The sequence below is a fragment of the Rhipicephalus sanguineus genome, chromosome 1 (assembly GCF_013339695.2).
Source record: "Rhipicephalus sanguineus isolate Rsan-2018 chromosome 1, BIME_Rsan_1.4, whole genome shotgun sequence".
NCBI classification, from domain to species: Eukaryota; Metazoa; Arthropoda; class Arachnida; order Ixodida; family Ixodidae; genus Rhipicephalus; species Rhipicephalus sanguineus.
This window is the reverse complement of record NC_051176.1, coordinates 1,741,622-1,756,546: the sequence shown is the minus strand read 5'-3', so window position 1 is coordinate 1,756,546 and position 14,925 is coordinate 1,741,622. Positions and strand designations below refer to the sequence as shown.

At 47.2% G+C, this 14,925-nt stretch overlaps 1 protein-coding gene across 1 annotated transcript in view; it reads right to left on the bottom strand.

The window, feature by feature from the left end:
* The window catches only part of LOC119389029 (chorion peroxidase), a 94,897-nt gene extending 93,920 nt beyond the window's left edge, over positions 1–977 (bottom strand). The window contains exon 1 of the mRNA XM_037656324.2: positions 809–977. Coding sequence (XP_037512252.2) covers positions 809–977 — 169 coding nt within the window. The remainder of the gene's footprint in view (positions 1–808) is intronic.
* Positions 978–14,925: the final 13,948 nt, after the last annotated feature.

The window sequence follows — 14,925 nt, the reverse complement described above, 5'->3', positions numbered from 1 at the left end:
TCTACAACCCCACGCTGGATACAGGCTAGAATGTTTATAAAAAAGTAGCATTCCAAATATACAAAGATATGGGACTGCTTATTGTGATTATCGCAATATATTAATTCAGTAATTATTAGAGTAATGTAAACTTCTGTCATCTTCGTACAAATCATTGCTCACATTAAGTAACGTGAAAACGTAAACAAAAAAATGAGATAATATGATTAGCGCATCTCAGATAACGATGTAGCTGGATAGCGTTCGCTTATTGCCCAGAGTATTATTTAGTGTATATTGGTTGTCGTGTAAACGGGAGCTTCTGATGTCGTTGTATCACCCTTCACGATTCCAGGGCAAAGTGCGAGGCTTTAGGTACCCAATGATATCCGACAAAAAGCCATCGTGCTGTGTACCATGTGTGTCCAGTGCACATCTCTTGTTATCCAACACACCTCCATAAGTGTTGACACAAAAACCTACACGGAGGATGAGGAGACCAGACCCTTAATAAATTCTGGCTCAACGATTCATGCGCCTCAGTAAATTGACCCTCGCAAGTCGGGTGTTTTCGCCTCCTCCTCCTGATCTTCTCTCATTTAAGCTTTGGAATTATTTGGCTCCAAAGGTTGCAGGTCTCAAGAAAACACAAAAATTATGAAGGCTCGCTTTAGACATTTTGTTACAAGTTGTCATGGACTGCGTTGCATGTACGATGTCATTAAGCAAAATAATGCCACGTGATGAGAGCGCAGCCGATTGCCGAATGGAGTCTTCCGTAATATCAATCATGTCGTAATAATATGTGAAGAAGTTTGGAGGGGATTACCATCATTCAGTAAAGATTTTTCTGCATCGTCTATTCCACGAACGATGCTAAGACTTGCTCGTCCGGCAATGTCCAGATCTTCCTGGCTAATTTCTGGCAAGGACACCACTCGTCTTCCGGCCACATTTGCTGGTCGGCGGACGGGACCTGCGTGGAAAAATAAAAGCATTGCTCAAGCAAAATAAATCGAAAACTTGGCTCCCTTCAGTATTGCGGTAAAACTTTTTTTTAATATTTACAGGATGATAACTCTGTCGTTGATACCAGCGAAGGGCTTAGTAAGGCGTCGCGCATTACGGAGCGCAACACTAGTTTCATCAGAAACTTTAAGGAGGACCTATCAAAGATGTGGGGTGTTATGTTCTTTTCGTTAAGTCATCGAGCATAGCGAAAAAAAATTATGCTAGCATCGCACGAGTGGTGCCGAGCCTGAAGGAAGCGCGCAGCTGGGTGGCCTGTTCTGTTTCTTTTTATTTTATTGCGATGGACAGTCTCGACGGGTTTCTGCCGTCGCCGTCACCGTCGCCGTCACCATCATCTCCTTCCGGTATGAAGTCCAAACTGAAAAGATCCCCCCGCGCATTGTTGTTCTACCACGGGTAAAAGCTCGCGAGCGGGGACGAAGAACGCGGCCGAAGCAGCAATCAAACGAGCCAGCCCGTTTCCGTCGCTCGCAGGGTGCATGCGATAAGATCACCCCGCTGAAAGGCCTGCCGTCGAAGCAGACAGGAAACGCACCGCCGTCTTTAACGACCATGAAAAAAGATGCGAGGTGGGGAGAGCAGGGGGGGGGGGTTGTCGCGCGATCAGCCACTACCTTGAACTTTGGATCTAAGGGCGCGGTCGCGATCGCTGGCGCGTGCGCTATCTCCAAAGTCATCACAGCGGGCGGCTGCTATACCCTTCTGCGTGCTGCGCGGTCAACGCGAAGTGACTATGCGGCGAGCATTTCCCTGGAGCCGCCGTGTTCTCTTACACGAGCGTTTTGTAGTTACGCGAGATCGGATACAAAACAGTTAGCTGCCAGCCTCACTTCGTGTAACGCTACAATTTCTTGCTATCGCATTCATTGCTTCGCCCTTGCGGTGAAACTGTGACTTTTTCTTTCCTTCTTCTCTTTCTTTCTCTGGTTCTTGTATCGCATTTTTGTATGTTTCTTTCCATTCCTTTCATTCTATTTCTTTCTTTCTCTCTGTATGGATTTATTTCTCTTCCTCGCTCTTTTTATGTTTATTTCTATTTTTGGACTGTTTTTCCATCTTTCTCTGCTTCATTTCTCTCTTTCTTTCACATTTTATCTTGCACTCTGCTTTTACTATTTCTTTTTCGTGTCTGTTTCTTTCTCTCTTTCTATGTCTTTCTCTGTCTTTCTATCTTTCTATGTGTTTATTGCCCTTATTTCTCAGTATTTTTACTTTTCCTCTTTCTTTCTCTCTCTCTATTTTTCTCTCTCTTTCTTTCTATTTGTTTCTCTCTCTCTCTTATTTACGTGTTCGTCTGACACCTCCACCTGAAGCAGCCGGTGGTGGGGCTAGCTGAAATCCTGAGGCGCGTACCCACCTGTGCAGTTTTGCACAAGTTGTCGATAGCTTCGACCGCTTCGCTTGAAATGGAAGAGAGCGCGTGCCGGTACACGATGATGATAGTTTTTTACGACGGAGCAGAAGTTACCGACAGCTTAAACAGATTAGCTGGTAAAACAAAGACACGACAAATGCTTTCATTCAAGCATCGAATAGTTCAATAAGGATTCAATGGGGGCTAGTTGGTACTGCATCGTTCTTGTTCTGCGCTAAAAAATGTAACAGGGGGACGACACGGGAACACAGACGTGCGCACGTCTGTGTTCCCGTGTCGTCCCCCTGTTACATTTTTTAGCGCAGAACAAGAACGACATCGAATAGTGTTTAGGCTGCATACAAAAAAAAAAAAAAACGCTAGGACTGCGCGGAAAGCACAGTACAGTCCCAGCGAAAGCTGGAAGAACGGCATTTGTGGAGCCCTTTTTAAACTCTCTTGGGGCTATTAATACAAGTACACTAGCAACGTACCCACTACGCCACAAATCATAATTTTTTTCAAGTTGGGAAGCACCCACTACGCCGTTATTCGTCATTCTGCTGAGAAGCGAGGTACCATCTGTAAGGCATTACGTGCACTTCGTTGATGCGACGGCTGATGACGATGAAGAATTATGGTTGGGCCCTTTGTAAAGGTTTGCAAGCATTCAACAACCCACACGTTGCGCAAGTCGCATTGTGTGACGCCTGGTTACAGAATTCGCGTTGTGTGACGCCTGATTGTTATTTTACTCTTCTATCACGCTACATTATATATGTTTATGTGGTTTTTTCCCGACATGAAGCCTGTATACGGTCTTTTTGCGCGGCAACTTCAAGTACCGGCATGGCTCTGAGGTAGAATACTGGGCTCCCACGCAGAGGACCCAGGTTCGATCCCCGTTCCATCCTGGATATCTTTTCTTGTTTCAGCGCTAGCGGTTACGGACACCGGCGGTGGCGGCGGCGAACTATGGCGCCAAGAACGGCCCTTGTTTTGATCTCTGAACAGCTTTCGCTGTAAAACAGGCAATGCCGTGCTTGATAAGGTTTTTACTGCGAAAGCTTTTCTGAGATTACAACAGTCGATTTCGGTGGCGTAGTTTTCCGCCGCCGGTGTCCGTAGCCGCTATCACGCACAATGAGAAAGAATATCCAGGACCGAGTGGGTTTCGAACCCAGGCCGGTGACCAGGTAGCACAAAACGGATAATTGACGTATGATAAACGTTTATCCGAGACAATGAAACATCTGGAAGACGTGACGTAATAGAAACTAAAGGTCTAGAAAACATCGTATATCTCGTCTAATGTCAGGCTAGAACCGTCTTTAAAACCATCTAGAAAACGCTTTAAAAACATCGCAAAACATTCCACTCTACAAAAGGGATTGCTGGATACCTAAAATATCTCATTGTATTGTATCTGAATTGTGTAGCAGGTCTAGCAACCATGAGACCGGCATTGCTTATAAAAGACAAGACGCTACAACAAAAAAGACACTTTTGTTCTGGGTCTCTTGTGTCTGCCTGTCGACGCAAGGTGTCAGAAATACAAGCCCAGCGCCCAGCCACTATGGAAGCGTTGCCGCCGCCCGAGCGTCTGGTGCTCTCCAAGCTCCTGCAGAAAACTGGACAAAATTTCGTCAACGAATGGAGCTACACTTCAAGGCCACAACAACGACGCCGGAACGGACAAAGGCCCAGAAAGCAGCAATCTTCCTTCACGTTCCAGGTCAGGAAGCAATCGATATTTTTAACACCTTTGAACTGACGAATGAGCAACGCGAGGACTACGATGTAATTGAGCAGAAGTTTGAAGAATACTGTAGTCCGAAGCGAAATGAAACCTGCGAACGCTATGTCTTTAGAACACGCCTGCAGCTTGAGGACGAGCCATTTGAGCAATTGTTGAGAGATGTCCAGCAAAAGTCACAGTACTGCAATTTCGGAGAGCTGAAAAATTCAATGGTTCGAGACCAACTGGTGTGCGGCACGAAAGACAGCAAATTGAGGGCGAGACTTCTGCGAGAGCGGAACCTCACGTTGGAAAAAGCAATCGAGTACTGTAAAACGGCTGAAATCGTTGAGAGTCAAAACCAAGCTTGGGAGCACAGCGAAGCCCAGCTCAACGCTGTACGAAAGAAACAACGGAAACCAAAGAGCTCGCCAAAGAAGGAATGCATTTACTGTGGGCGAAAGCATCCACCAAGGACGTGCCCGGCATGGGGCAAGACATGTGGCGTCTGCCACAAAAAGAATCATTTTTCAGCTTGCTGCAAGGCGCGAAAGAGCGTTCAACAAGTTGACTATCATAATGCGCCCCAAGAACAAACCAAGGAATCCGATGACGAGTTTCACGTTCTAGTGGTAAGCGTCAACGACGTATCGAGAAACTCGGAATGGGTAGTCGCCACAAAGCTGGCCAACCATGACACAAAGGTGGAGACAGGCGCACAGGCCAACCTTCTTCCCCACTCTCTGGTTCTCAAGCTCGGCAAGAAAGCGACAACTCGACCTTCAGCAACGGTATTGACAGGCTACGACGGTGGTGTAATCAAGCATTTTGGAGTCATCACCTTGCCGCTACGCATCGGCGAAATCGAGGAGCCAGCAGACTTTTCGTCGTTAAGAAAGGCAAACAAGCGCTCTTGGGACTGGACACTTGTGAACGCTTCGGTTTGATCTCAAGGGCACAATGCCTGCAAGTTCAAGGGCATCTGGATTCCAGGATTGGCAGCGAATTTCCACAGCTGTTTTCAGGTCTGGGGTGCTTTAAGGAAACCTGCAGCTTACGCCTCGAAGAAGGGGCGACGCCAGTCGCGTTGCCAGCGCATCGTGTTCCGTACTCCATCCGAGAGCCAGTGCGGGCTGAGCTTGCACGTATGGAACGACACGGCATCATTGAAAAGGTAGAGGAGCCCTCTGACTGGGTAAGTCCTCTGGTCATTGTCCTAAAAAGAATGGTGGTTTGCGCATTTGCATGGACCCTCGGCATGTTAATCGTTGCTTAAAACGCGAACATTATCAGCTCCCATCCCGAGATGAAATGGAGTCGCAGCTGGCGGGAGCCAAAGTGTTCAGCAAACTAGACGCTAACTGTGGATTTTACCAAATCCCGCTTGACAAAACGTCATAAAAAATCTGCACATTCGGCACACCGTACGGACGCTACCGTTTTCTTAGGCTTCCGTTTGAAATTCGAACGGCAAGTGAAGTGTTTCAGAAGGCAATGAATAACGTGCTTCATGGCCTAGAAGGAACGCGCGTCTACATCGATGATGTGCTTGTGTGGGGCAGAACGCAGGAAGAGCATGACAGGCGTCTCCGGGGCGTTCTAAAGGCAGCGCAGGAAGCTGGCCTCACCTTCAATCGTGAAAATGCGTATTTGGCGTTGAGGACGTGCAGTTTCTGGGTGACCTAATTTCTAAAGACGGCATCAAACCAGACGCACAGCTGGTCAAATGCTGTTGCTAACATGCCTATACCTACATCGAAGCAAGGAGTGCAGAAGCTGTTAGGCGCTGTAAATTATTTCGGCAAGTTCATATCAAACTTGTCAGAAAGGACTCGGAACTTGCGGGCATTGCTCAAGCGTGATCGTTTGTTTGACTGGACGAGTGCGCACGATAGAGAGAGGAAATAATTGTGTGACCTCTTATCAACTGCGCCTGTGCTCGCAGTATTCGATTCGTCAAGACCGTCGGAAAATAACAGCAGACGCGTCTAGTTTCGCGCTAGGCGCAGCCCTTCTACAGCTGCACGGCAAGAACTGGCGTCCAGTTGCCTACGCTTCACGATCGTTATCGGACACCGAGTCAAGATACGACCAAATAGAAAAGGAAGCGCTTGGAATAACATACGCATGTGAAAGGTTCCGTGATTTTAAGATTGGCTTCCACACGACAGTCGAAACAGATCACTGACCCCTGCTAGCAGTTGCTGCCGTTGATGCCGCCAAAAGAAGCGTGACATGCCGCCGCGTCTACAGCTTTTTTTCTTGCGTTTAATGCCATTTGACATCTCACGTGCAGTGCGTTGCTGGAAAGGACTTGCAGTTGGCTGACACAATGTACAGGAGAGCAGGCAGCGACAAGAGCGCCAGTGAACATGATGCTGATGACGTCACAATTCATGCAACCTCAGCTTTGAATACCCTCGTCAGCCCAGCGATGACGGACCGTCTGGCGGAAGAAACCAAGGCAGACGACGACCTAAGGCAAGTGATCGAGGCCTTGGAAAGTGGCAGCAAAGTTACAGGGCCTTTAGCACCTTTCGAAGCGGAGCTAACATGCGTTCACGGCGTACTCCTGCGAGGATCGAAAGTCGTAATTTCAAAGAAGCTCAGAAAAACGATGCTACAACGAGTTCACGAAGGGCACTTAGGGATAGCGAAATGCAAAGGAATGGCAAGTCTACCAATGTTCTGGCCCGGCATGGTCGCGCAAATAGCAGAAATGGTATCTACATGTCCAACGTGCCGACGATTTGATTACCGGGAACCTGATGAACCGCCCTTACCAACGGGCCATCCCCCTTCTCTACCTTGGGCCCATGTAGGAGTTGACCTCTTTCAACACGCCGGGAAAACATACCTTGCCGTATATGACGCATACTCTAACTACCCCGAACTGCAGCTCCTCTCACATACGACAAGCCGCCATGTAATTGATCAACTTAGACTAATCTTTGCGCGTCATGGAATTCCACTCGAAGTATGCACAGGTGGCGGACCACAGTTTGTTTCACAAGAATTTCGCTCCTTCGCCAGAAAGTGCGACTTCAGGCATACAGTGTCAGGTCCGGGGTTCCCTCGTTCAAATGGTCTAGCAGAGAAGGGAGTGCAAATAATGAAGCGTCTGCTGAAGAAGACATTGTTTGCCAAAGAAAATTTATGGATTGGTCTTCTGAATTACAGGATGGCACCACTAGAAGATCGGAGAGCACCGTGTGAGCTGCTTATGGGCAGAAAGCTGAGGGGCCGACTGCCCGATTTTGCTGAATGCCAGGCTCCTGAGGTCAAGAAACACACACGAGCAAGCCGATCGAAGCAACCACTTCCACCACTGAACGAAGGTGAGCAAGTAAGAATTCTAGGGAAAAACGGCTGGACTACAAAAGCGTGGGTCGCAAAACCGCTCGCACCTCGATCCTATCAAGTCCGCACGGAAGATGGAGGTCACCTTCGTCGAAATCGCCAACACTTGCTCAAGACCCAAGAGGATTTTAGCGAGCGTCACGCAATATATGACGATGCCTGGGATGATGCCGCAGCAGCGCAGCCGGAGAACTTGCGGCGCACTCCACACTCGGGCGAGCCACAAGGTGGACAGCGACAGGATAATGGCCACTCTGAATTCTCACCAGGAGCACAGCCAGCCACTCCGTGGTCTTTATTACCCGCACCGAAAGCCGATCAGACGTCAGGGACTACTTCGCAACTCGCCGTGCAACAGAATCCTTCGGCTCAGCGGTCGAGGATGACCAGCCGCCCGTCAGCGAAGAGGCTGGTGCTCGCCGTAGTGCAAGATCTAGAAAGGGGCCCTCTTGTCTCGCCTATGGAAGAGACTTTCAACAAATTCCTTAAATTCATGTTGTTTTCCTTCTGTGTTCCTTCACAGGAACAGAGGTGTTATCGGAATTGTGTAGGAGGTCTAGCAACCATGAGGCCGGCATTGCTTATAAAAGACAAGACGCTACAACAATAAAGGCACTTTTGTTCTGGGTCTCTTGTGTCTGCCTGTCGACGCAATCTTTGAAAGTACGTTTTCTAGACGTTTCTAAGACGCCATGCAGGATGTCTATTCCTTTTGCTGTTTTGTCTTTGTACATGCAATTAGTGCGTATTTATAGGAAACCCTCTTTGTTATAGTGATTACAGCTACTTTATTCTGTAATTACTATTACAGAGTGACAGCTCAGTAAATTCACAGACAAAAGTGGTCATCTCGTTATGTAATATGTAAAACTGCTACGATTCCTGTACAGCACAGAAACGTAAAAATCACAAAATGATATATACCATGTGGCTACATAACGTTATACAGAAGCGGCAAAAGAACACAAAATATTGCGGTAGCTAAAATGCAGCTATATATATGCAACTTCCAAAAACCCAACTTTTCGTTGCACGATTCAACATTAGCGAAATTGTTGCCTAACAACTGACAGTGCATTATGACAAAACTCAGTATCTGACACAGCCATTCTGCGATATGGAACAATTATAATTGTCGGGGTTTAACGTCCCAAAACCACGATATGATTATTATAGACGCCGTAGTGGAGAGCTCCAGAAATTTCGACCATCTGGAATTCTTTAACCTGCACCTAAATCTAAGTACACGGGCCTCAAGCATTTTTGCCTCCATCGAAAATGCAAGCGTCGTCTCACTTAGCTCTCCTGAATGAAACACAAGGATGAAGCGAAGAGAAATTGTCGACAAAGGAATGTCGCTGAAGTCAACAATTCGACAATTGGATTAGTTTTCGTGAGACTGTCCTGTAGCAGACAGTCCTGTAGCACAAAAATGAAGGAATGCAGGAAGAAAATCTAACCTCCAAACCTCTGGCAATTACATCTAGAGAGTCTTCTTTTTAGGGGCGAAGCTCCTCAGTGTGTATTAAGGATTTCCTGTAGCCTCACGCGGGGCCCCCAACCAACAGTAGCCTCCCGCTGGGTCCCCAAAGACGAAACATCTCAGCGTTGGGACACAAGTCCGTTTTCTACAGGGTCGTAAAGCGTCTCTCACAGCCCCCCACCGCAGGTACGCAGTCCTTCCCTCCTGTCAACGTAACTGTACACCACACCGCCCTCTCAGGCACGGCAGAAACCGCGCGACGGGGTTGTGGGGCTTTCCTGTAAAGGCATCTGGACTGCGCACGTGGTGTTCAACAAGTGGAAATGGAAGCAAAACAGAAGAATTACCACGAGGGTGAGAGAGTGGCCGGTGCGGGGGAACTTCGAAGACGAAGCAGAGACTTTCGAGCGACGAACCAAGAATCACGTCTCAAGACAGTTGTAAATTCTGTAAATAAACTTCTTGTTCTAATTGTAATCGAAGCTTTCGTAATAGTGTGTGGGCCTGTCCCACCTTTGTAGTATGTAGTAGTAGGTAGCCAGGCATAGTGGGATGTATCCACTCCATGTGATAAAGATGATGATGACGACTGATTACCATGAAGAATAAGCGCGTTCCAGTATAGTGGAATTTACCACTACACGTGATAACGATGACGATGACGCTGATGACCATGAAGTATAAGCGCGTTGCATGGCGATGAGGACTGATGACCACGAAGAATAAGCGCGTTCCAGTATACTGGAATGTACCCACTACACATGATAACGATGACGATGATGACCATGAAGTATAAGCGCGTTCCAGACCACACATTCTCTTTCTGCCATGGATGAAAACGATCGTGAACGCGCTCTCGCTCTCGAAAGGCAAAACGGCAACGCCGACAACAAACGTTCCCCTGAGCTTAACGTCATATATGAGGACCCCCTTGTTTGTGTGTCAGGTCTTTGTATGATGATTGAGTGGGCAAAATTTACGGGGATTGACGGTTTACCAGATTACCTCCGGAGCTTCGCCCACTCATCAACATTCACTTCGTGGATATGGCGTGATTTTTCTCGGCTGGTTAGCACAATTGATTCTATATTTAAGGAACGGGGAATTAATATGATTGATCTTAAATACCGGAACAACGCGCTCTTATTTTTAGACTTTGACAGAAATTCAAAATGGCGAACATTGTATTCGTCCTTTGTTCTCGCTACTGTTCGTTAAATGTCCCTGCAATAAACTTGTAGTTTTTCCAGTTTCTAGGAGACTGATTGTGCATGAGCTGCTTCGACGCTGCTTTCCGTCGCCTATAATCCCTCGAGCAGTCGCCATTCCACAAATTTCTTGAAGTAGCGTCTTTCGTTCCCTGTATTTCGAACTCCGATTTCTTTCGAGAGGAGTCGAGAATAGCGCAAATATTACGCACGCTGCACGGATTCTCAGCTAAAGGTGTAAAAGATTTCCGCAAATTCATTTTAAATCTGTTATAATCAATATAACCAATAAAGAAGGGCGTACGGCAGGGAGACACGATCTCTCCAATGTTATTCGCCGCGTGTTTACATGAGGTTTTCAGGGCCCTAGATTGGGAAGAGTTAGGGATAAGAGTTAATGGAGAGTATCTCAGTAACCTACCATTCCCTCATTACATTGCATTGATGAGTAACGCGGGAGACGAATTACAGCTCATGATTACTGAACTGGATACGGAAAGTAGAAGAGTAGGTCTGAAAATAATATGCATAAAACTAAAGTAATGTGGAACAATCTTGGCAGAGCACAGCGCTTTGCGATAGGTCGCGAGACACAGGAAGTTGTAAAGGTGTGCGTCTACTTAGGACAGGTAGTAACCGCGGAGCCGAACCATGAGAGTGAAATAACTAGAAGAATAAGGATGGGATGGGGCTTATTCGGCAAGCATTATCAAATCATGAATGGTAATCTACCGCTATCCCTCAAGAGGAAGGTATATAACAGCTGCATCTTACCGGTACTTACCTACGGAGCAGAAACCTGGAGACTTACAAAGAGGGTTCAACTTAAATTGAGGACGACGCAGCGAGCGATGGAAAGGAAAATGATAGGTGTAACCTTAAGAGACAGGAAGAGAGCAGAGTGGGTCAGGGAACAAACGGGGGTTAAGGACATCATAGTTGAAATCAAGGAGAAGAAATGGATATGGGCCGGGCACGTAGCACGTCGACAGGATAACCGGTGGTCATTAAGGGTAACTGAGTGGATTCCAAGAGATGGCAAACGCATGAGGGGGAGACAGAAAATTAGGTGGGTAGATGAGATTAAGAAGTTTGCAGGTATAACGTGGCAGCAGAAAGCACAGGACCGGGTTGATTGGCGGAACATGGGAGAGGCCTTTGCCCTGCAGTGGGCGTAGACAGGCTGATGATGATGATGATGATGATGATGATGAATCAATAAACGAACAAACGTTAACCTGCGCAGAGTACTGTGAGCAATTGATCTCGAATACCACTGGAATGTGATCGTTGCTGGTTGCAGCCTCAATTGTCTCCCAGGATAATACCGAAAGTCCTGGAACGGAAAATGTGAGATCCAATACCGATCTGAACTGTCTCCGCAGAAAAGTTAAGGATCCAGTGTTATGGAAATTGCACTGATTGGATGCCGCCCAGTCCCATAGTCGCTTTCCACATTGGTCTGTTTTGAATCCCCGTGATATATGATGGGAGTTGAGATCTCCAGCTAGTACGATCTTTTTTCCACAACTTAGAAAAATTGAATCTATGTCCGTGTATCGAGCACACTCAAAGGAAAATAAGCATTAACCAAAGAAAATGTGAAACCTCCTGGAAGAGTTAATTCTACCGCCAAAATTTCACTTTCTGCAGAAATTAGCTGAAATGATATTTGTGCTCTGTGACAAAATCTATTCGATACAAAGGTAAGCAAACCACCACCTCTGGATGGACGATCTAATCGAAATGCTCGGTAATTACACAAACTGTAGAATTTGTCAGGAGATAACCAAGTTTCTTTCAGTAGGATTACATCCGGATAAATCTGGGAAACTAAAACCTTTAAATCTGTAGAAGCAGCAAACGCTGATCGGCAGTTATACTGCAGCACTCTCATCGACCTTTCGGGGGCGAAAGCACCGCACAGGCTACTGCCTCTTCCAAAAATATTAGCTGTTGCCTTGACCTGCGGGAGAATTTCCTTTGATTTCGAGCTAGGAATAGTATCAGTCGCCTTTAGGGGAGGAGCCCTTCGTTTCTGCATGGGCGGGTCAACATCCATGCTTGCATATTCCTGTGAATCTGCTCTGTAGGCTTGCAAGCCCAGACAGCTACCGCTTTTTGTGGGAAAGCTTGAAATAGGGCCTTCATGAGAGGGAGTCGCATTTAAACCATCGGCTTGCGAGGGAAGAGCATTTCGGCTGAGACCCGCTGACTGAATAGTCCCCGCTATAGCCATTAGTCCCATTTGAGCTGCCAATAACCCACTAAGGCATTCCGTCACACTTTCTACGACTCTTTCCATCATTTGGTCATAGCTTTTTCTACAGCTTCTGCTATCACTTGCCAAATATTTGCATCAATCATCGCCTGGTGTCGTGCAGTTACGCTAACATATCCATGTTCTCTTTCCTTTACAGCTGAAATAGCCTCTCTTCGTGAGCACCGTGAGCTCCATAATCTCTAAGACTTGGATTTCCTGCGCTCTAGCTGGACAGGTGGGTTCATCAGCTTTATGAGCACCTCCACACAGGCAGCACTTGTGCGACTGAGCAGTGCAGTCGTTTGGGGAGTGACTCTCTCCACCCATACAGCCTCGCATGCTAAATTTGCAACCTCCCAAAGTGTGTCCATATCGCCAGCAGTTGCGACATTGTAATGGATGTGAGGCAAGCGGATCTTCTCTAAAAATCAGAGGCCACACTTTTATTTCCGAAGGGCATGATGTACCTGCAAACGTGGCAATCACTGACTCTGTTGGAACTCGTTTGTTGTCGACCATTCTGTGCACCGGTAAATTGCTATCGCACCAGCTGCGGAAAGCTTCTCAAGTGTCTCTGCCGGACACAAAGTAGCGTCTACACCGCGGACAATTCCCTTGGTGCAGGCAAAGTGCGGAGGGATGAAAGCACTCACTTGCATTGATCCAAATGACGAGCATTTTAGAAGATCATACACGCAAGCCTGGTCCAGCAATCGGCAGACAATCCCACCTTTGCCAAACTGCCGGACGTCAGTAATGTGAAGACAGTGGCGCGTGGCCAGCTGCAGTTCCGCCTGCACCGCTTTAGGGTTGGTAAGCCGAATGGATCCTCCATGCAGGGGCACTAGTGCTACAGGAATACTGTTCACACCACTGCGAAAAAACACTTCAAGCGGCATTTGATCAGGTGAGAGAGTGACTGACCAAGGCAGAGACCACCCCGGGCCATCTCCAGGATAATTTGTCGACATCAGTTGTGCTAGCAGCCGATAAAACAGTAAAGCACCTTTCAACCACCTCGATTTAGATCCGCCCGACGCTTAAACAAAACCTTGAGTGCTCACTCAGCTGTCTTGAGGGCTTCCGAACAGCAGACCGGACTCGAGCACGCGCTAGAGATGATGATGATGATGATGATGATGATGATGTCCTCTTTCTGATGGCGCTCACCCACAAAGGGGGATGGGCCAAGGACCGGGCGGCAGGATGCTTAAGGTGAATACCTATGAAACTAGACAAATCTAGAAATTTAGATTAAAAATGAAACATGGAATAAATGAAATCATTTAACGAGCAAGCGGTCAGACTATCGTTTGGGCTTTCTAAGATAAATAATGACAGATTTCAAATCAAGATTATAAACTAGTCGGGTGAATCGACCACGACCAATTGCTTCTTCTTAATCCACATGCCCGTCCACATGCGGGTCCTCTAGTGAAGTGGTAGACGAAGAACGAAAACAGCGCTAAGCACGGGACGAAAAGAGGACAAAAACACAGCGCTGACAAACTCAGCGCCGTGTTTGTGTCCTCCTCTCGTGCCTTGCTTAGCGCTGTTTTCGTTCTTCGTCTACCATGCAGCACCAACCAATCCAATCAAGCACTTTGTTAAAGTTTATTCCTATAGTGAAGGTTTCCGCCCTCTTCAACAGCACTTCTATGACAACAGTGTACCCACTACGTGTATGTAACAGAATGCGCGCACTAATGTGTGTGCCCTTTGTAATGGACGGCATGCTTTAAACCAGCAGCAATTACGCGCGTAATACTTTCTAGAAGTTGCGATGCACCCACTACGTGTTCATAAGAGAATGCGCGCAGTAATGTGTGGGCCTTTTGTAATAGGTGGCCGGGTTTAAACCACCAACTCGTTATTTAGTTCACATGTTGTGACGCCCGATGGCAATATACGCTTGTACCCTGTTTTACTGCGATATGACATCTCGTACTGTGACACCTGTACAGAGGACGCGTATGTTTGTGAAGCATTAAAGTTATTTCAGTGCAGTTCCAAGAAAGAGAGCACGTGCGGAGAGAGAGCACGTGCGTTAGTTGTTCATGATTTATCGCGTACCTGATCGCTGTTCTCGTCGCATATCCTCGACTGGCACAAGGGAACGCAGCACGTCTGCACCACTGCAGCACGCCGTCTCTACGAAAAACGTTGATGACAGTTCACGGTTCGGCGGTGCTGAAATGTCACGCACTGGCATGTTGCCGAAGCCTGCGTCATCTGCTGCGGTGCCGTCACAATGGCGGCAGACTGTAGTTTGCGTGCGCGGCGCTAGGGGCACCCTTTTTGGAAAAGGGTCTATTGCGGGCGGAAGTGACGAAGATGAGCGCTGGCCTATGATTGGATAAATGTAACGTTAGAAGTAATAACGGCGTTGCATCGCAAAAGGGCTTATTATTGGGTTTAGTTTTTCTTTAGCATGCTTTTTTCACTGAACACAAACTAGACGAGCGATCTTAGACTTTTCAGCTTTAAAACTGCAGCGCCCGGCAAACA